The 23,707-nt window shown below is 41.1% G+C and overlaps 1 protein-coding gene across 3 annotated transcripts; it reads left to right on the top strand.

The window, feature by feature from the left end:
• Window positions 1-1,112: 1,112 nt before the first annotated feature.
• On the top strand, window positions 1,113-23,692 carry NCOA4 (nuclear receptor coactivator 4). 3 transcript variants are annotated; one of them, XM_082673958.1, is made up of 10 exons: window positions 1,113-1,199; window positions 15,102-15,256; window positions 16,965-17,105; window positions 17,294-17,382; window positions 17,693-17,801; window positions 18,353-18,442; window positions 18,984-19,127; window positions 20,211-21,224; window positions 21,624-21,764; window positions 22,112-23,692. In XM_082673958.1, the coding sequence occupies exons 2-10, from the start codon at window positions 15,116-15,118 to the stop codon at window positions 22,115-22,117; spliced, it is 1,875 nt and encodes a 624-aa protein (XP_082530084.1). In that variant the 5' UTR covers window positions 1,113-1,199; window positions 15,102-15,115; the 3' UTR covers window positions 22,118-23,692. The 3 variants fall into 3 exon arrangements, with proteins under 3 accessions (XP_082530084.1, XP_082530083.1, XP_082530085.1); XM_082673957.1 differs by having other exon boundaries at window positions 18,981-19,127; XM_082673959.1 differs by lacking the exon at window positions 18,984-19,127.
• Window positions 23,693-23,707: the final 15 nt, after the last annotated feature.

Below are 23,707 nucleotides of genomic sequence, written 5' to 3'. Positions count from 1 at the left end.
GTGGCAGTGTTTAAGATGATTTACTTCCTCATGAGGCTTTTGTGGGCCTTTCTGATATTCCCTGCAGCTCCTCTTTCTCCACAGCTCCGCTCCTAATCACAGGCCATGAGAGCCCTTTTAACTTCTGCATCTGAACCTATGTTTCCTGTTGCTGTCTGCTGAGATAGCCTTACCCCTTGTTATTCTTGGGTGAGATGCATAAAACCCAATTACAATCATTTCCTTTGCAAATCCTACTCATGGGAAATCTGGGGAGCAGTTAGCAGCTAGTATTGGGGACTTCTGTCAGAACTAAGACAGAAAGATTCTTATTTTAACATCTGGTAATAAACAAACAAACAACTAAATAAAATTCCAATATGGATAATTAATGCCAAAACGTGAGGGGAGGTACAGAGTGGTGGAATGTGGAGTGCAGAAAACTGTGTGGTGTGTGATACGGTGCAAACAAGAAAATGCTTTTAAGTCAGATGGTGTAATTTGGAACCTGGGCTTTGACATTTATTTATTTATTTACTGAATTTTAAAAAATTGTGGCAAGATATACATAACATAAAATTTATCATTTTAACCATTTTTGTGTACAATTGAGCAGCATTTAGTATACTCCCATTGCTGTGCGACCATCACCACCACCCATATCCAGAACTTCCCATCATCCCAAACAGAAACTCTGTACTCATTAAACAATAACTTCCCTTCCCCAAGTCTGCGGCAACCACCATTCTATTTTCTGTCTCTATAAATATGGCTGTTGTAGGTACCTCATATATATGGAATCATACTTTGTCCTTTTGTGTGTTCTGACTTTTATTTTTGCATCTGTACGTTAAGCCTAAATAATATCTGCCTTGTTAGGACATCTGGTGTGAGAGAATCACTTAGGATAGTCCTCGTTACAGAGCCTGCCTTCGACAAATGTTTCTTTCATTTAATCTTATTTATTCCTAAACGGCGAAAGGTCCCTGATCTATGGCCCAGGAAAACTTGTGCGCCGGCGCTCTCGCCCTCTGGAGGGTAGTCAAGGACCTGGGCCGACTCGACTTGAGATCTCGCGAGACTGTCAAACATTTGGTAAGAGGCGTGGGAGGAAGGTTGTGTTATCGCGAGAAGTCTGCCTTTAGGCCCTTGGCTTGTGTCGGGCAGTGCCTCTGTCCGCTAAGGTCTCCTCAGAACGCCCGGAGCTGCACTCGGAGGTGGTAAGTACCGGAGGGGCTAGCGGGGCGGGCGTGCCTCCTCCCTATCTCAACGCCGCGGGTCGGTCTGGGGCGCCATGGCCGCGTACCGGACCGGCCCGGGCCTGTCTGGGCTGCCTTTCGAGGCCGGCCTCTCCCTCGACCCCCTTGCCTCGAGGGCGGCCTCCTCCTGCCTGCCCGCCGGCCTGGGCCTGCCTTCCTCTCTCTGGCCCTCGACTCTCGGCCTGAGGGCCACCTCTTTCTCCCCGCCCGGCCTGTTCTCCCTTCGTCCTTAGACACTCTGGCTTGGGGACCACCAACGGCTGTCTGCCCGCCCGCCCCCCGGCCCCGGCTGTGACAGCTCCAAGTTTTTGCTCCCTCTCGCCGGGGTCACTTGGAGCAAGGAGGGGCCTGTTTTCCTGACCGGACCCAGAGTATATACATTCCTAGCCTGTTGGGTGGAAACGCGAAGAAGATAACGTTTTTTTCGGCCCTCTACCTGCCAACACAGCGTCACTTACCGTAAAGTGCTTGTAGTTCTCCTAACAGTCCCGAGAGGCAGTTCCATTATCTCATTTTTACAGATGAGAAAAGCGAGGCTTGCTAGTTCATTGACTCATTCCACCAACAATTATTTAATTCAGTGCCTGTATGTTAAGGGTGTTGAGGATACAGCGATGAAAGAAAATGGGCACAGCCCTTATTTTCATGGAACTAAATTCTTGTGGCAGGAGCAACAATGATCATATAGTCTTAAGTGTCACATGATGTAACAGGGGTGATGCGATCAAGAATGGCAGAAGGCGGAGTGCTAGTGTCTGTTTGACCCCAAAGGCAGAGCTTTTTTCACCGTACCATTTTGTGTTGTTTTCTAAACAGGGTAAGGTTCACCATAGCATAACTGTTTGAACCACCTACTTGGTAATATGGAAATATGGTTGTAGGGACTATTGAGTTACTTCCTGGGTGAGAACGGGGCAGGTAATCATAGCTGGCTCATTTCTGCACAAGGTACTAATGTGACATTTCTGAACTTTAAATAACCTCAGAGCCTTTGAGGAAGACGCACCCAAATGCTGCAATGGAGATGGGGGGTGTGGTGCATGTACCTTTGAGGCAAGTCACTTGGTTTGCATTTTGACAGTTTGCTAGCTTGCAGATTTGTTAAGTAAGTGAGATGGTATATGTAAAGTCTAGCACGGTAACATTTCTTACATTTTAATATTCTTTCCTCCTTTTCTATTGTCCTTGGGTCCCCAGGGAAAACCTAGTGGTCTAAGGTTTTATGATAACTGTATTTTGTGTTTAAATAAACTTCTACAATTATATTATTACTTTTGGGAAAAGAGGTATTTCAAAAGTGGAGAAGCCTGGTGAGCTATGCAGGGAAAGTAAGATGTGATTCTCAAAGAGGGAGGAGGTATCTTATTTTAGAATTACATAGGTTTCCCCACTCCACCCACATTTTATTAAGATTCAGTCGGTTTAGCTGTGCCAGAATCTCAGTAGCCTGTGTAGGGGCTTCATAAAACTGCACAGGCGATTCTGATACATATCCCTCCCCCACTAGCTTCCTGGCTAGTTTCCCTCCCAGAGTAAGTGTTGGCACACTGGAAGGCATTCAGAGCAGTGGTTGCTGCTGGTGGACTTCTAAATCGCAGTCTATTTCAAAGTTTTCTTATTTTCTTAGTTTTCGGTGACTCAATGGCACAGATTTTCCTCTAGATGGCAAGTTTACCATTGTGTCCTTGGGGACTATCACAGTATGTGTCAGCTTAGACACTCAATAAATATTTGTTGAATGAATAAAAAGAGATAATAAAATCTTGACACCTAAATGATCCCTTCAACATGCATTGTGTGGTTGGAGACCTTAGACTCATCTGGCATTAAATCTTGGTTCTTTTACGTGGAATCCTGTTACTGTAGGTAATATATCTAACCTTGTCAAGCCTTAGTTTCTCTCTTTTTAAAATTGTGTTGATACATCACTAATCATTAGAGAAATGCAAGTCAAAACCACAATGAGGTATTACCTCCCACCAGTCAGAATGGCCATCATCAAGAAATATACAAACAATAAATGCTGGAGAGGGTGTGGAGGAAAGAGAACCCTCTTTCACTATTGGTGGGAATGTAAATTGATACAGCCACTATGGAGAACATAGTTCCTTAAAAAACTAAAAATAGAACTACCATATGACCCAGCAATCCCACTACTGGACATATATCGTGAGAAAACCATAGTTCAAAAAGAGACATGTACCACAATGTTCATTGCAGCACTGTTTACAATAGCCAGGACATGGGAGCAACCTAAGTGTCCATTGACAGATGAATGGATAAAGAAGATGTGGCACATATATACAATGGAATATTACTCAACCATAAAAAGAAACGATATCGAGTTATTTGTAATGAGTTGGATGGACCTAGAGTCTGTCATACAGAGTGAGTAAGTCAGAAAGAGAAAAATACAGTATGCTAACACATATATGGAATCTAAAAAAAAAAAAAGTTCTGATGAACCTAGGGGCAAGAAGACGGGAACAGAGATGCAGACGTAGGGTATGGACTTGAGGACACGGAGAGGGGGAAGGGTAAGTTGGGGTGAAGTGAGAGAGTAGCATTGACATATATACACTACCAAATGTAAAAATAGATAGCTAGTGGGAAGCAGCTGCATAGCACAGGGAGATCAGCTCGGTGCTTTGTGACCACCTAGAGGGGTGGGATAGGGAGGGTGGGAGGGAGGCGCAAGAGGGAGGGGATATGGGGATATATGTATACAGATAGCTGATTCACTTTGTTATACAGCAGAAATTAACATTGTAAAGCAATTATACTCCAATAAAGATGTTAAAATAAATAAATAAATTGTGTTGATAGTGCATATGTACCTTAAAGTTTTGTGAGGACTAAATGAGATAATGTGTAAAAGTAAAAGTCTTGGCACATAGATATATTAAATACTTACCGAAGCCATTCTTTTTTTTTTATATATATTTATTTATTTTTGGCTACGTTGGGTCTTTTGTTGCTGTACGTAGGCCTTCTCTAGTTGCGGCGAGCTGGGGCTACTCTTTTGTTGCTGTGCCCATGCTTCTCATTGCAGTGGCTTCTGTTGTCGTGGAGCACAGGCTCTAGGTGCGTGGGCTTCAGTTGTTGTGGCACAGGGCTCAGTAGTTGTGGCTCACGGGCTCTAGAGCGCAGGCTCAGTAGTTGTGGTGCACGGGCTTAGTTGCTCTGCGGCATGTGGGATCTTCCCGGACCAGGGCTCGAACCCATGTCCCCTGCATCGGCAGGCGGATTCTTAACCACTGCGCCACCAGGGAAGTCCCTGGATCCATTCTTCCAATGAATATTTATTGAACATCTACTGTATAACAGTGAACAAAAAGACAAAGTCCCTGCCTGTGTGGAACGTATATCTTCTAGTGTGTTTTCTGAAGTGGGATCAGAAAATAAATGGTTTCTACGTGTCAGATACTGATAAATACTATGGAGATAATTTTAAAATAAAATATATTAAGGGGGAGTGTGTGGAAGGAAGACTTATTTTACATAGGGTAGTGAGGAAGATGACACTAAGGAAGAGGAGTGGGCATGATATCTGGAGGATAAATGCAAGGGCCCTGAGGCATGCTGGAGGAGCAGTTCCAGCCTCAGAGAATGAAGACCATTCACTATGCAGGATACACAGTGCAATGTGCTGCTGGATCAGAGAGCACCTTCTGAGTGTTACAGAAATCAGTAAATTCAGTGTCTCTGTATACTTACTAGTTAGGTTGCAAGTCCAAAGTGATTATGATAAGGGACCAACCAATATGTATATACTGGATTAAGTTCAGTTTCATGAAAGAACTATAGATTTCCATGGCAGTTTTATTATTCTTCCTGCTGCTTTTTGGCTGTCTTAAAATTTTGCTCCGGGTTTTCACTTTGGCTCTGTTTCCTATACAGGTATGTCTAAATACATTGTTGCGACATACAAGATGTAAACAATGCAGGTGGCCTAGGCTGATAAGGAGACCAAGTTGACCACTTTTGCTCTGGTGAATTGTTTTAATAGTGTTTCTATCTATGCTTGTCAGTTAGAGGAGCTGCCATATAGTCTTTCTCAGCTTGTCTTCTTTGCTTGTTAAATCATAACATTACAGTCATAATTTGTAAACTTCCCACCTAGCCTGCCATACCTCAAATCCTAGCAAGTCATCCTTACTCTGAATTAAATAGATTCACTGGCAAGTGAACAAAAAGTTATCTTGAGGGTGCTTTTTTTTCTTTACTACTGACATGAATGCTCATTCCAACTCTCTTAGCCATTCTTATCCCAGCTCGTCATCCCTGATTTTGCTTGGCTCAATTATGCAGTGGAATCAAGATGTTCTTTTTGAGGTAAGGAGTATGTTTGGGTGTTAAGTATTCCTCTTATCTAGCATTGCCTTGAGTCCTTTACAAATGTAACAATTTGGTTCAGTGAAGGAGTGAGTAACTGGCAACATAGGTTAAAAGGTTTTTGCTTGTCAGTTGCTCATAGACAAGAAGTTAGGTCTTTTAATACTTGGACAACTACAGATTTCATAAGAACATGATCTCAGGTATATTTTGAGTTTTATTTTGGCATATTTTCTAGTCCCCCAAGCTTTAGAGGAGGGAAAATATTTTATAACTTGCTTATTTCTGTGGGGAAAACTGCAAGGTGTTTACCATGTAAAATCAGGGATAAAATGATATTATTACTGTGATGGTAGATAAATAACATGGTTTCCTAACCTTGGCTATATTATGGTGGGAAGTTTCAAGTGAAGATAGGGCACAGCCCTACTTCTGAAAGCTTACCAAACTTCAGTGATGTCAGCTGGAATTTCTGTGGTACTGCAAAATCAGAGAAAAAAATCTAGAGTTGGCTGTAAATACAGTTAATGTTTCCCCTTTAACTCACAAATCAGCTGGTGCTTGTGAATCTGTATAGCTGGGCTTTGATGGGCTTGGCATCAGGAAAGACACATTATATCAGTGCCTATCCTGGAATCATAGTTTCAGTAGCAATATCCTTGCTAGTTTTGTCTTGTTTGAAAGAGAACAAAAAGTAATAGTTATGGTAGAAACATTTCCACTTCTGAAAAACCCTCCTGAATTAATGCAGGCCTTAGTGGGACATCAAGTTGATTACTTATGTTTGAAGCAGAATTCTACCATAGTTATTGTGGCTGGTCTGAAATTGAGCATTCATTTAACATTATTCATTCATCCATTTATCAAACATGTATTAAGCCTCTGTTGAGTTGAGGGCTACTGCACTGCACAACTCCAGGGACACCATTCTCTTTATTTCAATTCAATAGAGCACATAGAATGTAAAGGGGGGTTGGTAATGCCATGATACCGATAGCAGGCAGTCTGTTCAGCACTAGGGTGTACAAAGCCAAATAATATGTGGTCCCTTCTCTTGGGGACCTCTCAGGCTAAGGAGGCAGACATGTAACAGTAAGGATAACATGTGTTATAGGTGTCATGCTGGAAACTTATACAGATTACAGTGAGCCCAGAGGAGGCAGCAGTTAACTCACTAGGTCAAAACTATTGAGGAATGGGATGCTTGGTCAGGAAAGGCTTAATAGTGTTGGTGACTTAAGCATAGTCAGAAAAGCAGACAGTTGGGGAGAAGGGGAGGAACTGGCTTTGCTGGCAGAGAGAGCTGGGAGAGCCAAGCTGTACAAGGCAAACCAGCCTGGTCCATGCATGGAACTGCCGTCTGGAAGATCATGGTGTGGGCGCTGCTCTGGGGAGACAGCAGGAGAGTCAGGCTGAAGCCAGAAGACAGAGAACTTTATTTATTAAAGAAATTTGGACTTTATCCTGTAGGCAGGGGGGAACCATTGGAGAGTTATAGTTTATGCTCTCTTTAGATGAGATGATCTACTAATCTACCGGGAAATAGATGATTCTCTTGTTGTGAGACACCGTAGAAATCTTGAAACATAAGAGAGGTAAAATGCCTTATGACTTTTTTCCCTTTAGAACTTAAACATTTCATAAATATGCCAGGGCAAATAACAAAGCTTAAGGGAGTAAAGAGGTGCCTGCAAAGTCTGAATGCAGAATTCTTGTAGATGTTTATGGTTTTTTTCTCTCCCCAGTGTTTTTATATTTATATACTCTTTAGTAAATCACATCATTATAGTAACTAAAGCTGTCATAAACAGAATAACACTGACTCTCAGTAACTGTGTAAGTTCAAGTGAAGAAGAGCTGCAGCATTTAGTGTGCTGAGGCATTGGCCAGGATCCTTTAGAGAGGGCATAGAAACCACTGGTTATGTAGGTGATGGTCCACAAAGTTCCTACTGTATTTATTTACATTGTAACTATTTTGTAGTGGCATATAAAAGAGAGGTGAAAGTTCTTGACAGTCATTTTTACAGACTGAGAATTCCTTTTTTCTAGCCATTGACTTAAAGTATAAATACAAAGGGCTATCAAATTTTAACTTAACATCATTCAGAGGTATGTATCTTTTTTGTATCTTCACAAAATATGTTCTCCAATGAAGAAATTTTGAATTCAGAGATAAGTTGCTTTCTCATTATTTTTGGTAGTGAATGTCTGAAGTGGGATCCCAGAAACTGTGCAACACAGATAAAGCAGGCACTTCCATAAACTCTGTTCATCTGAAATCTGAGGGATGCTTAATTGAGGGTGATAGTCTTCAGTGTCCACTGGCCTTTGCTTTTTGTCAAGTGGTTTTGCTTTACTCTGTTTATGAAGATAGCTTCATATGCATAGATGAGAGTAAGTATTTTACATTAAAAAAATTGAAGGGAATGACAAGGCTGTATAGAATTCTATCTCTGGCCTGATGGGATATGCAGACTTTGAGGATTATTTTCGGAGAAAAGGGCATCAAAGTAGAGTACCATGAGCGTGATAATCATCAGACAGGAAGTACTTACTATGTGTAAGATACTGTCTTAAACATTTTTTTGTATATTCATATAATTCTCATTGAGTTGGGCCCATTATTATTGTCCTCATTTTACAGATGGGGAAACTGAGGCACAGACTGGTTAAGTGACTTGCCTAAGGTTACACCGCATCTAAGTGGCAGAGCCAGGTTTTGTGTGGCAACGGTCTAGCTCCAGAGTTCATCCTCTTAACTACTCTGTACTACTGTCCTGGTGGAGCTTTCATTTCACTATTGTATTCCCAGCACCTAGAATAGAGCTTGGCATCTGGTTGGTGCTCAGCTTGTTGAATGAGAAGCATCCATGAGTGTTAAATGCAGCACTGGATTGAGGCCGTGTGGACTGTGTTTGAGAGAGACAGAGGGACGCTGGGGTATAGGTAGAGGTATGTCACAGAAGTGAGATGTCAGAGCCTGAAACAAAAGCCGGGCCTTGAACCTGTTAGGCTGACAGTGGTAATCTCAAGGAGTCAGGAGCTACTGGCCAGGAACATTCCAGTAATAACTCCGGAAGCCTTCTGACTGGCCCACGTTTGTTATTTCTTTGTAGTGATTAGCAGCAAAATCCTTAAATCAAAGACGTCTTGACGATTTGGGGCGCGGATCGGGGTGGACACAGGCTAAGCGCTGGAGCAGGTGGGCCGAGGAGAGGCTGGAGAGGAGCCCCTGGCATCCCTCGGGGCTCTGCGAGCTGGCTTTCGCCCTGAGCGGTCGGGCGGGGATGGTGGCGTCCAGCCGGGAGCCCAAGCGGCTTGGAGCCACGCCGGAGCCTTGCGGGAGGCTGCGGGGGGTCCTCGGGCAGCTATAGGGTCTCGCGAGCCGCCCGAGTGGGCGGAGCCTCCGGCCCCACCCCGGCGCCGACGTGCGCGCTCCCGCCCGCCGGTGGGGAGCTGCCAGGCGCGCGGGCGGGGCGCGACCTGAGGGTTCAAGGAAACTTTGTCACCGTGGTCGCGGATAAAGCAGCGTTCTGCTTGCTGGGCAGCTCACACGGCGGGGACCTGGCCTGCAAGGAGGTACGTCTGGCAGTGCAGGGCCGCAGCGGGAGCCCTCGGGGTGGGCTCCCCTTGCCGGGCTGGGAACGGGCCCTGCGGCCGGGGCTGTGCGCATGCGTACTGAGCAGTACTCGTGCCCGCTCTTAAGCGGAGAGTGAACGCGCGGCTGCGGCTTCCAGGGAGGACGGGACCCAGGCTTCTTAGGGCGACAGTGCTCCTAGAAAGTGTTGGGAAACCTGGAAAGTCGCATGAGTCAATGTTGCTTTTGTACTAGAAACGCTTAAATTGGCATTAGATGGTAATGACCAATATTGTGGTCAGTTTTCAGTTACTGCTTCGGAAAGTTGAAGTGCTGGAATTGATTGCTCATAGTTACATGTATAAAGGTAGATCTGAGCGCAGTAAGGTCTGAAGTGTTAAACGATCTTAAAATGTGCTATCGTGAATTTATTACCTTATTTTGTTTGTTTCTTCAGGAATTAATCTTTATTTACATGGTTTTTAAAAAAATTACGAAGAATCAGATCTTGAATTTCAGAAATTATTAAAGAATTAAAGGGTTAGGATAAGATACGTATAGATAACCTTTGAGTTAATGAATTGTGACATAAAAAAACCTTTTGTTTTTTAAAACTGACAGTAAGAAGAAAGAACATGTTAAGAAATGTCTCAAGGTAAAATTGCATGCGGACTATTACTATAATTTTTTTCCTGAAAATTTGTACAGATGTTCTGATATATATTGTCTTATCAAAGATAACCAAATGGGCAGTTAGTGTTTCGAATTTAGTAATTCATAGAACATAGTAAGTGTCTTATGGGTCTGTTTTTTAAGGGCTTGGTCTTTTCGCAGTGATTTAGATGCTAGGAAAATAAGTGAAAAGTGGACACCTTTTTTGGAGAGGAGGGCCATTTGGGAAGGGGGGACAAGCAGTGAGACCTGGAAGGTGCAGTTAGAAATGATATAAGCATTCAGACAGAGGAATGGAATGCGGAATGCTTGTGATAAGATGTGAGATCAGAACCCAGGGCTGTTGCTCCTGTCCTTCATCTTGGAAGTGTTTTGATTATTCTGAGTCTATCATGATGTGCTGTTTATTTTTGTTAGCATTATCTAAGGAAGACGGTTCTGAAAAATTGTTATAATTTATTGAGGACTATGAGAATTGGCTGAGATTCTTTTTTTTCTTTTTCTTTTTTTTTTTGGCGGTACACGGGCCTCTCACTGTTGCGGCCTCTCCCGTTGCGGAGCACAGGCTCCGGACGCGCAGGCTCAGCGGCCCTGGCTCACGGGCCCAGCCGCTCCGCGGCATGTGGGATCTTCCCGGACCGGGGCACGAACCCGTGTCCCCTGCATCAGCAGGCGGATTCTCAACCACTGCGCCACCAGGGAAGCCCTGGACTGAGATTCTTAATGGAAGGTGTTCCATTAGTAACCCATTGGAATGTTAATTTTAATCTTTAGTGTTGACAAATAAAAAGAATTTATGGGTGATAATACACTAAAGGAAGAACAAGCTGGTAAGAAGGAGAGAATCCAGGACTAGACCCTAGGAATGCTAGTTCTAAACCCAAATCTGCGTGTAATGGCTGTGGATGGGTCATTTAAACTCTCTGGGGCTTTGTGGCTTCATCTGTTTAATGAGAGTAGTCTACTAAAGAGATGGCTAAGGTTTTCCAACTTTAAATTGTGGTTTGTGTCGGTCACAAGAGGGTTATGTTTCTTTGGAAATTTTATGGTTAAACCATATGATAGGGACTTAGCTTCATTTGTGGTTTAGTTGCTCAGTTCTGGTTCCATGATCTTTGGATTTCATAACTAGATTTGTGCAAAGCATTATGCAAGTATGGCATATATAGTTTGTGGAACTCTTCTTTGAGGAAAGCTCCAGGTTTTCCTGGAGCCTTATTCATTTGTTTGAGGGATGTGTGTGTTTCCCCCTCTATCTCTCTCCTCCTCCAAAACCTAGAAAAGGAACCCTAGAGGCAGGGAAGTTTTAGAAAGCACTTAAACTTTTAACTTGTCTCAAAAAAAAAAATACACATTTAAGGCAATCCTCTGTTGAAGGTGGTAGGGCAGTAGTTTGTATTATAAAGGTGAAGAGAAAAAGACATTTTTAGTAGTCTTTCATTGATCTGAATTTTAGAATTAGAGCTGATTTGGTCTAATCTTTTTACAGGTAAGAAAACAGGCAAAAGTGTGTGTACACTTGGTATATATTAGAGAGTTTAGACTACTGAGCTTTTGCCATAAAAACAACTTGCCTTTTGCTGGGTTTTACAGTGAGAGAGTATATGGGGAGCTATATTTATTAAATAGGTACCACATCCTCACCCCTAAGTCTATGAGGTAAGTATTGTTATCCTCACTTATTTAATTAAGACATTAGGTTCAAAAAGGGCAAATGGTCCAAGGTCATAGCATTGATTAATGGCTAAATGATTCTAAGTCAGGGCCTCCTCACTTCAAAGCCTTTTCTAGCTTCAGTGCTGCTTTCTATATAGTCCATAGGTGGAGATTCTTAAGGTCCCCATAATTCAGCTAACCAAAAACAACCAAAGCATTAAAAAGTGCAGTGTGCAGGGCCTGGGTTAAGTGCCTAAAGGCAGATACTGTCTCACTTTAACTTCATTGCAGCACTTTGTAGCTACTGTCATTGTCCACATTTTTCTAGAGGAAACTGAGGTCCAGAGAAGTTAAGTAACTCGCTCATGGGTCTGAAGGTTGCAGATGGAGCTGGAATTCTGGTTTGTCAGGCCTCAGAGTAATCTCTTAAACATCATGCTTGCTACATTGACTCTCTAACCTGAAAGGAATGGTGAATTTTTGAAATTGACCATATGAGCTAGATAACTCATAAAGGTCTCTTTGGATGTGACATTTCATAAAGCTAGCTCAGGCTTCACCTTATTGTGGTTTGAATTCACCCATGTGGTGGAGTTCTTGATTTCAGCTCTGAGGGCTCTCTCCTCACTGCAGTACAAGAAGGCAAACCTTTGCACAGCTTCTTTCTTGGGATTTCAACTATGGAAGCTGACTGCCCCTTGACTGCTCCACAGGGAGGAGGAGGGTCAGAGCCAAGGGCAGCGAAGGGACAGACATCCCTGGGGCTGGCCGTAAAGGAATGAAACAGGTTTTCTTAATGGCTTTAAAGACCCCTACTCTAACAAGGTTACTGTTTTGAAGGATAACACTCATTTTAATTTGAAAACAAGGGATAAATATGTGGGGAAAATCAGTTTTGTAACTTTTAAATCTCATCCTATTTTCTATCCATAGCTGATAAGGGGAAAATCCAATTTGTGTACTTTTGCCATATTCTGTTCTTGTTAGGCAGTTGTATAGTATTTGTGATGGACTTGAGAAGACTTCTCTAAGTCAGCACTGTATGCATTTGAATTTGTCTCCCGCGTGATCTAGAGTTCTGGGGTATTTGACATTGTGAAGCAACATTTTGACTTAATGTTACTGTTTAAATTTTACACTGTACCAGGCATTGTGGCATTGCACACACATGGTGAGGTCCTAAGAATGGGAAATTTGGCACAGGTGAAAGTTGGTTATACATTTGAAAGACCTAAACATGCTTTGCATATAAGTAACTTAAGTGAAAAGTGAAGCAACTTGTGGTAATGAGGTGACATTCCACTTTCTGAATATGAGCCAGCATTTCACTCGTTATGCAGGTATTGTTCAAAGTTCCTACAGTGTGCACTAAGTGCACACTAATGGTGTGCTTAAAACAGGGCAGCTTACAGTGTGAGAAAGAAGGTAGCAAAGTAGCTGCAGCTGGTGTTTCAAGGGTTGGAAAAAAAATCTCCAAGGGGATTCCTGTCGAATCCAGTTAATGAAGCCCTTCCGTTTTAGAGATCATTATGGGGAAACAGACTGTGGCAACAAAACAGCAGGGGGAAGTTAGAAAATTTCCTGAATCTTTCAGGAACTCTAGTTCCTGAATGGGAATTTTCTGCTGAGATGGTCAAAAGAAAGCCTACTGGGCTTTTTCCTCCCGCTGTCTTATTTCTGGGGGTGGGGAATCACAGTGTTCAGCCCGTTTCAGCTTCTAGCTAGCCACCTGGCCCTAAACCTCGGCTTAAAGATGCAGTGTAGGCCAGAGTTCCCTGTGTCTCGGATGAGCAGTCAGCCATTTGCACTGTGTAGACTGCTGTTCAGCCGAAAGCTGGCTTGCTTCTCTGAGAAGGTCGTTTCCTTCAGGACTGTTAGGAAGTTCTTTTATATGTTGCCTCAGATATCTTCTGTTAATCCTCCTCTACTCCTTTGGGTCATTCTGAACAGGTCTAATTCTATTTGACAGGTCTCCAAGTATTCCAGAATAGTAAATTTGTCCTCCCAGAGACTCCTCTTATCTAAACAGCCTCCCTTCCTGGCGAAAGTTTTCATGGTTTTGAGGCCCCTTTCTTTTTTCTTCTAAATGCCTCTTTCTGAAGTTTGCTATTCAGAAAGAAATTTCAAAATTAGTCTAATAAACATGGAACTGATTAGTGGCAAATGCTATACTTCTGGTAAATGTAGTCAAATAGCATGTAAGTAATTTTCCTCTGAGATCCAGCACACTGCTAACTCATGTAGAGCTTGCTTTCAATTAAAAACCTCCATCCTTTTACATTTATTCTCTTCCACTTTGTCCTCCCCCGTTCAAGTAAAAAAAAAAAAATCTACATTTTTGTTTTATAAGATTTAACAGCTATGTAGAGATTGTTTGGAATCTGTTTTTGTCACAGCCCCGTGTTGTCTCCAACTTTAATGTCTGCCTTCTGTGTTTTCATCCAGGCAATTAGGGAAAACAGTTGAGTAATTGGGGAAAACAGGGGCATACCTCTAAATACTTAACAGACTGGTTTCAATTCATTATCCTTTGAGTACTTTGTAAAAAATAATTTTATGATTCAATTTAGTTGGCCTGTTTTGCCCATGTTCACTTTGTCCACAGAGATGGTATACAACCTTGTCACAAGTCTTACTATTGTCCAAATATATCGTGTCTAAAGGATTACGTTGACTGGCCAGTTCAGTAAAACTACCCAAGAAGGAAATAATTTTGGTGTCACAGGGCTTAGTGAATCCATGCTGCGCTACTGTGATCACTGCTTTCTTTTTGTAAGTATTTAGAAACCATCTCTGATTCTAGATCTATCCAGGATACACATCAGACTGTTCTTCCAGCAGTTTTTGTCAAGCTTTGCTTCATTGCTTTTCTGACAGTCTTCTGTCCCAGTCTCATATCATTATATCTTGGGTTATGTGGTATTTTTCCACTTCTGTTTCTTCTCTCCTATGCTTATTAGAAAATTCTCTGTGGTTTCCCACACCAGTTTCTCTAAGTACCTCCCTTATAGCAGAATCCCATGAAATTATTGTCAGATTTACATTCCTGAGAGTTTCCTAGCTATGAAGGCATCCCTGAGTTCTTCCTAAATATAAAAGGAGGGGGGGAAAAAATTTAATCCTCCCAATAAATTTAGGTTAATGTCAGATCTAAACAGTGTTCTAAACTCTGTGTATTAGGTTATTGGTTTGCACCTTCTTTCCAAAGTAATTATGGTTCCTTCTAGACCTTTTAGTCTTCAGCTCTAAATCTATAAAACGAGAACACATGCCCCTTATGACTTCAGGTATGTAAATAGAAACAATCTAGTGTTCTTTTAACTTTTTGGAGGCTATATGCCCGATCAATTCAGGCAATTTAGTGTATTTTTTCAGAAATATCTGTTCCCATGTAAAGTGTAACTAAAGTAGATGCATAGGATTTTTGGGCAGGAACACAGTAATGGGGCGGGGAAGAGGAGTTAATATTTATTAAGGGTATACTATGTACCAAGTCCTATGTCGGAAGTAATCTAAGTAGTAACTGGGAGCTGGTTGGAATAATCATTTGGGAGATGATTGCAGGGTGGTTTTTGGTTGTAATTATGGTGCAATTTGGATTGTTCTTTTTTTCTTTTAAAGGAACAGGGAGCAGAATGAGTACCTCACAGGACCAGAGTGGCTGCTCCAGTAATAAAGAACCCCTTTTGAGGTGTTGTGATGCACGGAGGGACTTGGAGCTTGCTATTGGTGGAGTTCTCCGGGCTGAACAGCAAATTAAAGATAACTTGCGAGAGGTGTGACGTGTGCTTTTCTCTTTCCTTGTCTGAACTCTTATTACAGGGCTGGTTAGAGCATGGCGAAGGGATTGGCTTCTCCAAACCCAAAAGTTTTACCCCATGCCTTGCATGGTCTGCCTGAAATGTTGATGCCTTTGATCCCAAAGGGAAAATAAAGCAGATGTTAGAAGAGTTTGGAAACTCCTGCACCACCTTAGATAATTCAGTCCAGCGTGCATTTTTTTTTTTTTTTTTTTTTGCGGTATGCGGGGCTCTCACTCTTCTGGCCTCTCCCGTTGCGGAGCACAGGCTCTGGACGCGCAGACTCAGCGGCCATGGCTCACAGGCCCAGCTGCTCCGCGGCATGTGGGATCTTCCCGGACCGGGGCACAAACCCGTGTTCCCTGCATCGGCAGGCGGACTCTCAACCACTGTGCCACCAGGGAAGCCCCAGCGTGCATTTTTGATTGCTTCCGTGTGTGGTCCCTGTGCCAAGCACTGCCATCCGCTAAAAAGTAACAAAGTGAATGAGCTCAGCTCATTGAACTGGTCAGTTGTTCTTAATGCATAAAGGATGGCACTTCAGCATGTCCCCTACCATCTGTTAATTTGGTATTGGCATGGTTTTGGTGGTGGCATGGTTCTATAAACGACTTAATTGTTAGAGCTAGCCAGAACGAAATCTGTTCCTTCTATTGGCCTAATAACGTTCTGCTGGTGAGTGGGTAGACCAAGTGTTACATGACTTTGAAATACCACTTTACTATCCAGAAAAAGGTGTTTTAAAATACAGTTTCTTGGGGCTTCCCTGGTGGCGCAGTGGTTGAGAGTCCGCCTGCCGATGCAGGGGACACGGGTTCGTGCCCCGGTCCGGGAAGATCCACATGCTGCAGAGCGGCTGGGCCGGTGAGCCATGGCCACTGGGCCTGCGCGTCCGGAGCCTGTGCTCCGCAGCGGGAGAGGCCACAACAGTGAGAGACCTGTATACCGCAAAAAACAAAAACAAAAACAAAACAAAACAAAACAAAATATATATAGTTTCTTATGTGGATTCTCCTGGATAATTTATAGATGTTATGATTTTCTTCCTTAGAAATTTTATATTTATCCCTCTTGAATCATTCTTTATGCTTCCAGAGACATTTAGTTTGTAATTTTACATAAACTGTCTGCCCTGATGGTCTTCTGGCTGTTGACATGTAGTGACACATCTCTTTACTAAATTGGCCTACTGTAAATGTGTTGCTCATTTGTAGGGTGAGAAAAGAGGTAAGGGCTAGTTATTAATATTCTTGTCTTCTTCCACTGATGAATTTGTAAAACTATAGGTTTTCAAATTATGTGGAAAACTTAGGGGCATCAGTATCGCATGACATATCCTTGTATTTTCTCTTGACTCCTTTAGGACACCCAAAATAAACCTGATCCTCTTAGAAGAAGGAGTATTGAAGGAGGATTTTGGAGCTTAGATATGCATTATGGCTGGGATTCTTAAACTGGGTCCATGGGGCTTTGGTGGTTTCATGGATGGGATTCAGGACTCAACGCTGAAATTATAGGCAAAATTTTGAACGTATGCATTTTTCTGGGGAGACACTGCATAAATGTCATTGGATAATCAAAAGGATTTGTGACCCCCAGAAGTTTAGGGACCTCGCCATTCTGTGGGAAACACCATTCTTTGAGCTTACAGCACTAGTGAAGCTAACATATATATGTTTTCTAGGTCAAAGCCCAGATTCACAGTTGCATAAGTCGTCACCTGGAATGCCTTCGAAGCCGTGAGGTGTGGCTGTATGAACAGGTAGATCTGATCTATCAGCTTAAAGAGGAGACGCTACAGCAGCAGGCCCAACAGCTGTACTGGGTAAGATGACTGCAAGGCCATGATTGGTTTGAATGTGGTTTCTGGTTTCCAGAGACTTTTTCCTGTAATGCAGCATTAATATAGATGAGATAAAAATTTAATCTCGAGTGCTATTTGCTATTTGTTAACTTGGATACTCTTGGTGCTTTTAGTATCATTGTGGCTAGATGGTTTCATTTTTTTTATAGTTGCTGGGTCAGTTCAATTGTCTTATTCATCAGCTGGAGTGCACCCAGAACAAAGATCTAGCCAATCAAGTCTCTGTGTGCCTGGAGAGGTAAAGACCCTTTTTGCTTGTTTTGACTTTGGCTCTTTGACTTTGGTGTATTAAAAAAGAGTCACTTTGTAACTCATTGCATGATTTGGATTTAACTTGACGTCTCTCTTCCTTGGATAAGATCATCCTGCTTTATATATTTAATATCATACTTGGTATGATACATGGTACATGGTTAAGTCATCTATCTTTGGTTGAGTTTCTTAGAAAAGTACAGTCATTTCAAATAACTCACAATTTGGTTTCTATTTTGGATGAATTTGAAATAGATGTTTCTTTAAAATAACCAGGTTTTATTTTTTTTCTCCAGACTGGGCAGTTTGACCCTCAAACCTGAAGATTCGACTGTCCTACTCTTTGAAGCCGATATAACTGCCCTGCGCCAGGCAATCACCACGTTTGGGTCTCTTAAGACCATTGTGAGTAGTGTTCATCTCAGAAGGTTCATACTGAGCTTCTCAGGTCTGTGGCCTCACAGGTGGTCTTAAAAATAACACATTTTCACTGTGAATAGTGGCTTTCTTGAGAATTTGATAAGCTTCAGAAATTTCATTTTCTGATTAAATTTATAGAGTATTAGGCTGGTAGTGCTTGGAATGTGGTATTGACTCATTGATCATCTCTAGAATTCATCTTGTATCCCTTTAAATACCTTTGACTTCTTTCTTATGAAATTTATGGCTTGAATGGTCTTTAGAGTCAAATATGGTCTCATTTGGGTCTTGTTAAAAGTAGTAATACTACCAATTCTGGTGAAGGTTTCTTACATGAAGATAGTTATGTAGTACAATAGATAGGGAACTCTCAGATTTTATAACTACTTCGTAGGTCAGTGAATTTAGTATAAAGAATATTCTAGTGAAATGTAACACTTTGCTTAATACTTTTGAAATTTAGGGATTACAGTTTCACTTTTTTGGTATGAAAGCATAACATTAGTAAACATGATTAATTTGCTTTTTTCTTATAGCAAATTCCTGAGCACCTGATGGCTCATGCTAGTTCATCAAATATTGGGCCCTTTCTGGAGAAAAGAAGCTATATCGCATTGCCAGAGCAGGTAAAATGTCATTTTGTTTCTTGTAACTGAGTTATTACTTGGCTTATGTTTCTTTTGGGTTTTGATTATATCACTTTTTTTTTTTTGGCTACGAATTATTTGTAAAAAGGCACCAGTGGTAATAAATTAGTTTATGCAATTAAATGCTTCCCTTGAGACTGAATGTCAGAAATTTAGAGGTTTTAGAGGTGTTGGGTAAGAAAGTAATTGTTATCAGTTAGTTCATAAGAATTATCAATAGCTCTCTGATTGGGTTGGTTCTCTCTTAGGGATCCTTCTCTTTATCATTCATAGAGGTGATTTACTTCTAAAGGCAATGTGAATATAGGATCCTAGAAGTTTTGAGTTGAGAAGAACCCTGGAGATCAGCTATACTCCTTGTTTTGTAATTGTGAAAATGGAGGCTTAGGGAAGTCATTTGACTTGTGCAGGGTCAGCACCAAGCCAAGATTAGAGAACTTGGGTCTCCTGCTTTTCTGGCAAACTTTCTACTGCATTTGACATTGCCTTGTTAAGCAGCAAAGTATTGTGTGATTAGCAGAAGTCAGCATCCAGCACCACAGCTGTCCCTCTCAGCGAATGGCTCCTTGGAAGCAAACCTGCCAGCAGTCGCCAAGCTCCTTACATACCCAGTACCAATCTGCAGGACTGGCTCACCCAAAAGCAGACCTTGGAGAATAGTCAGGTGTGTTGCTGCCTTTATTGTTTCTGAGATAGATGAAGTAATAGATGGGGCTAGTTATTAACTGATAGTGTATGTCTTTGTTTGGTTTTTAGTTCTAGTCTGGGAAATATATATCTTTTAATAACTTTTTATTACAGTAGTGACACGTCTACACTGTAGATAAAAAGCTTAGGAAAAAACTGTATAAAGAAATACAAGCCCATAATCCCACATGCGGAAACAACCACTGTAACATTTTTGTTTATGCATACATACACTTTTAAAGAAAAATATCATTCTGTAACTTTTGTTTTGGCTAGCAGATTTTTTTACTAATAGAGCATGAATATATTTCTCTGTCATTTAATTTCTTCCATAAAATCCTTCACACTATATTTCATTGATTGGCTCTAAACTTCAGTTTTTCTGAATATAAATACATTTCCTCTGCATGTCCAGGAACTAATTATTTGCGTACATTCTTGATTCAGTCTTTAGGAGTAAATTCTTAGAAATGGCATTCCTAGATTATAGTTCTGCAGTCCCTTTAAGACTTTTGCTACAGATTGCCAATTTGGCTTTCCAGGAAGTTGATAGCAGTTTATATTCCCACCAGAGTATTGAAGAGACCTGCTTCCCTGAAACTTCTCTAATAGTGGTAGTCGTTTACAAGTTTATTTCTCTGAATTTGACACGAAGTAACAGTAAAAACTTTTGTTTTGAGTTTCTTAGATTACTAAGGAGGTTGAGTATTTTTCATGTTTATTAGCCTTCTTTGATGACTTGTCTCATCATATCCATGGCTCATTTTTGTCTTCTTTATTCATAAAGTCACATTATATAGAAGTACTAGTCTCTTTTCTATAAACCACTACAAATGCTTCCTCCTATTTGCCTTGTTTATTTTAAAACTGCAGAAAATTAAGTTTTACTGTAACCATATATTTTAATATCTTAATAGAGAAATCCCATACCTTTTGGCTATGTATATACTTAAATTTAGAAACATTGGGCAGTGTGGTAAATATAAGTAGAAGTCTTATCATTGAATCCCAAAGCAGTCATAATATTCTGGCAAACTAATATTGTGTACTTCTTACGTAGACTTCTGCCAGAGCCTGCAATTTCTTCAGTAAAGTCTGGGGCAACCTAAAGGGCTTGGAAAATTGGCTCCACAAGAGTCAGCAACAAGAAGTTTCTGAAAAACCAAGTTACCAAAAGTGTAACAGCCATTCTACTACCAGTTCTTACTCCATTGAAATTGAAAAGGTTGGAGATCTAGAGCTTCTTGATCAAGATGAGATGGAGCTTTCTGATTGGCTGGTGACTCCCCAGGAATCCCATAAGCTTGAGAAGCCTGAGAATGGCAGCTGTGAAACCAGTGAGAAGTTTAAGCTCTTGTTCCAGGTGTTCCAGGAGTCCTATAGTGTGAATGATTGGCTTGTCAAGCCTGATTCTTGTACCAATTGTCAGGGTAACCAGCTCAAAGGTGTGGAGATTGAGAACCTGGGCAATCTGAAGTGCCTGAATGACCACTTGGAGGCCAAGAAACCCTTGTCCACTCCCAGCATGATTACTGAGGATTGGCTTGTCCAGAATCATCAAGACCCATATAAAGTAGAGGAGGTCTGCAAAGCCAATGAGCCCTGTACAAGCTTTGCAGAGTGTGTGTGTGATGAAAATTGTGAGAAGGAAGCTCTGTGTAAATGGCTTCTGAAGAAAGAAGGAAAGGATAAAAATGGTATGCCTGTGGAACCAAAACCTGAACCTGAGAAACATAAAGATTCCCTGAATATGTGGCTCTGTCCATCCAGAAGAGAGGCAACAGAACAAGCTAAGGCACCAAAGGCAATGGCTTCTTCTAGAATTGCTGATTCCTTCCAAGTCATAAGGAACAGTCCCTTGTCAGAGTGGCTCATTACCCCCTCATGCAAAGAAGGATGTCCCAAGGAAGTGCCTCTTAGAGAGGACAGAGCTGGCATACCAAAGCTTACAAGCCACTTGGCCACTTCCTGGTGTCCCTTTAACACAGCTGACTGGGTCTTGCCAGGAAAAAAGACAGGAAATCTTAGCCAGTTATCCTCAGGAGAAGACAAATGGCTACTTCGGAAGGCCAAGGTGAGCACAACACATTAAAATAGCACCTTTTGAAGTATATTTAATACATTTTTACTTTCTTAATCCCAAACCTTGCAAATGGGCCAGATCCTTAAATATCTTAACTATTAAATATGGCTTAAGTATTAATTTTGGTGCCATGTTAGCAACAGAATGGAGGATTTGATTATTCAAACTGAAATTTCTGTGCATTTTCTAGGCCCCAAATCCCCATCTGGCCTATTTTATTGCTACTTATGGAAAAGATTAGGAGTAGAGAAAATAGTTGTCCCCTTTGCTCATTATTAGAATGCCCAACATTTACATCATTCTTTATAGACACTACACTATTTGAAGATGAATTGTTGGTCTCACGCCTCCCAGTTGTCATGTAGCAATCCACCTTTTGTCTTCTTGCAGGAAGTATTACTTAATTCGCCCCTACAGGAGGAACACAGCTTTCCCCCAGACCGTTACGGCCTCCCAGCAGTTTGTGATCTCTTTGCCTGTATGCAGCTTAAAGTTGATAAAGAAAAATGGTTGTATCGAACTCCTCTACAGGTGGGTACATGCCACTAGTGCAAATATTAGTTTTAGCTGCTCAAAGATATTTTGCCTTATATATGAATTCATACTTTGCCCACTGAACTGTATTCCTATTAATGGTTTCTATATTAGGTGAGGTGGGGAAAAGATCATAAAAATTTCATGTATTTCACTTGAACTTGCTCCATGAAGTAACGAGGACATACTTGAAAGTGACCTTTCAAGATGATGTAGCTGTTGGGGGAATTTTTGGAGCCTGTGTGGATTCTAGTAGCTTATTGAGAAGTGAGAGCTTCAGGGTGGGAAACTTGCTTTTTATCCTGCAGTGAAGTGACTTTTTATCTATGGGCTTTTCTTTACAGATGTGAAGGAATGGAGTACTGGAGTCAAGCAAATTTTCTGCAGATTAGCACAAATCCATGAGCTGAGTAACTGCGGCTTGCCAAATCATTGCGTTTCTGGGTCTGATGTAGTTCCTTTTCTGCCTAATTTTGAACTAGTGAAGAGAAATAATCAAATTATGAGTTACTGTGTAAAAGAAAAAGGCTGTTTGTTGATGTTGAGGTGATTCAGTTCCTTCTTACAGAAGTATTAATTCACCCCTACACTAGAAACACAGCATCATAGTGGGTAGGTCTTTTTCATAAGCCTCCACGGCTCCTTAGTTTGGGTTGTTATTAGAAGTACATTAAAGCACTGTAGTTTTAAAAATGAAATAGTTTTATAATCAAGGTGTGTTGATGTATTCTGAAACTAGTAAACTTACTTTTTTTTTTTTTTTTTAACCTAACCTTTTGATTGCCTTTGGATGCTTGTGGGTTTTCTTCCATTAACGGTGAATTCTTCTGTTTAATTAATGTACAATATTATTTCACACAAATAATTAACCTTGCCAATATAGTGGTTTTTTTCTTACCAAAACAGTATTAACAATCTTGGCAATTTTTGACATTAATTACAAAACATTTTAGCTTACATGCCAGATTCTACATTATTTTTCTTTTTTTGAAACAAACTCAACTATTTCAAGTTTTATCTTTATTCCCGTCTCTAAACGTTATTATTGAAGTATCTAGACAGCTCTTTCAGAAGGGCTCCATATTGCTTGAAGACTATATTCAGGGTAATCCTAGCCTCTTTCAAAGTATTCTGAAGAACTACAGGCAGAAAAGCCCCAGTGCTGACTAATCAAAAAGCAAAAGGCAAGACATGCTGGAAATGTAGTACTTGAACTATTCACTATCCTAAGTGTTAGTGGTGCATCCTGTGTAAATGTAAGCTGAACTGGACACCTGGTGCTTTTAACTAGGCATAAATTAAATGTCCTCTCACTGCAAGCATAGCATACCTATAGCTTATAATGCAGTGACATTTTAGTGAATAGGCCGTTTTGAACACTGTGCCTTGGGGTGTTTATTGAATCTTTATGAAAAGTATTGATGTTTCCTTAGCATCCCTAAAGTTATGTCCATGCTTTAAAAAGTTTCTCTGTAGGAGAGAAATGGTATTTATACCATGTTTTAAAATTCTGTAAGATGAGACATCTTAGCTGCTTTCCAGGCTTTTACACTATTAAGCCACTCAACTTGCCTATGTGTTATTGGAAATACTTTTAAAGTTTGTGATGTGGTCATCTAGAAAGCCCTTTTGGGGAAACTTCACATTCCCAGTGTCATTGCCAACTTCATTAGAATTCTTGAACCACAGCTGAAACGAGCCTATTATTTTTTAGTTCTCCAATACCATTTAGAACTTTAAAACTAAAGGTGGTGGGTAAAAACTTAAGGAGCCTTTCCATTATCTTAGGTTGCAGGAAACCTTGTAGATTTTGAGGTTTAACACATTGTGTATCCCTAAATTAACAATCACTGTGCTAATGAGTGTAAAACATTCTTTTGCATTGATGGATTTTATGCCTCCCTCCATTAAAAGCATAACAGCCATATAGTTGTCCTGTG

Source organism: Grampus griseus, assembly GCF_964374135.1.
Source record: "Grampus griseus genome assembly, chromosome: 16".
Taxonomy (NCBI): domain Eukaryota; kingdom Metazoa; phylum Chordata; class Mammalia; order Artiodactyla; family Delphinidae; genus Grampus; species Grampus griseus.
The sequence above is the reverse complement of the archived record's forward strand: the minus strand, read 5'-3'. Positions and strand labels throughout refer to the sequence as shown.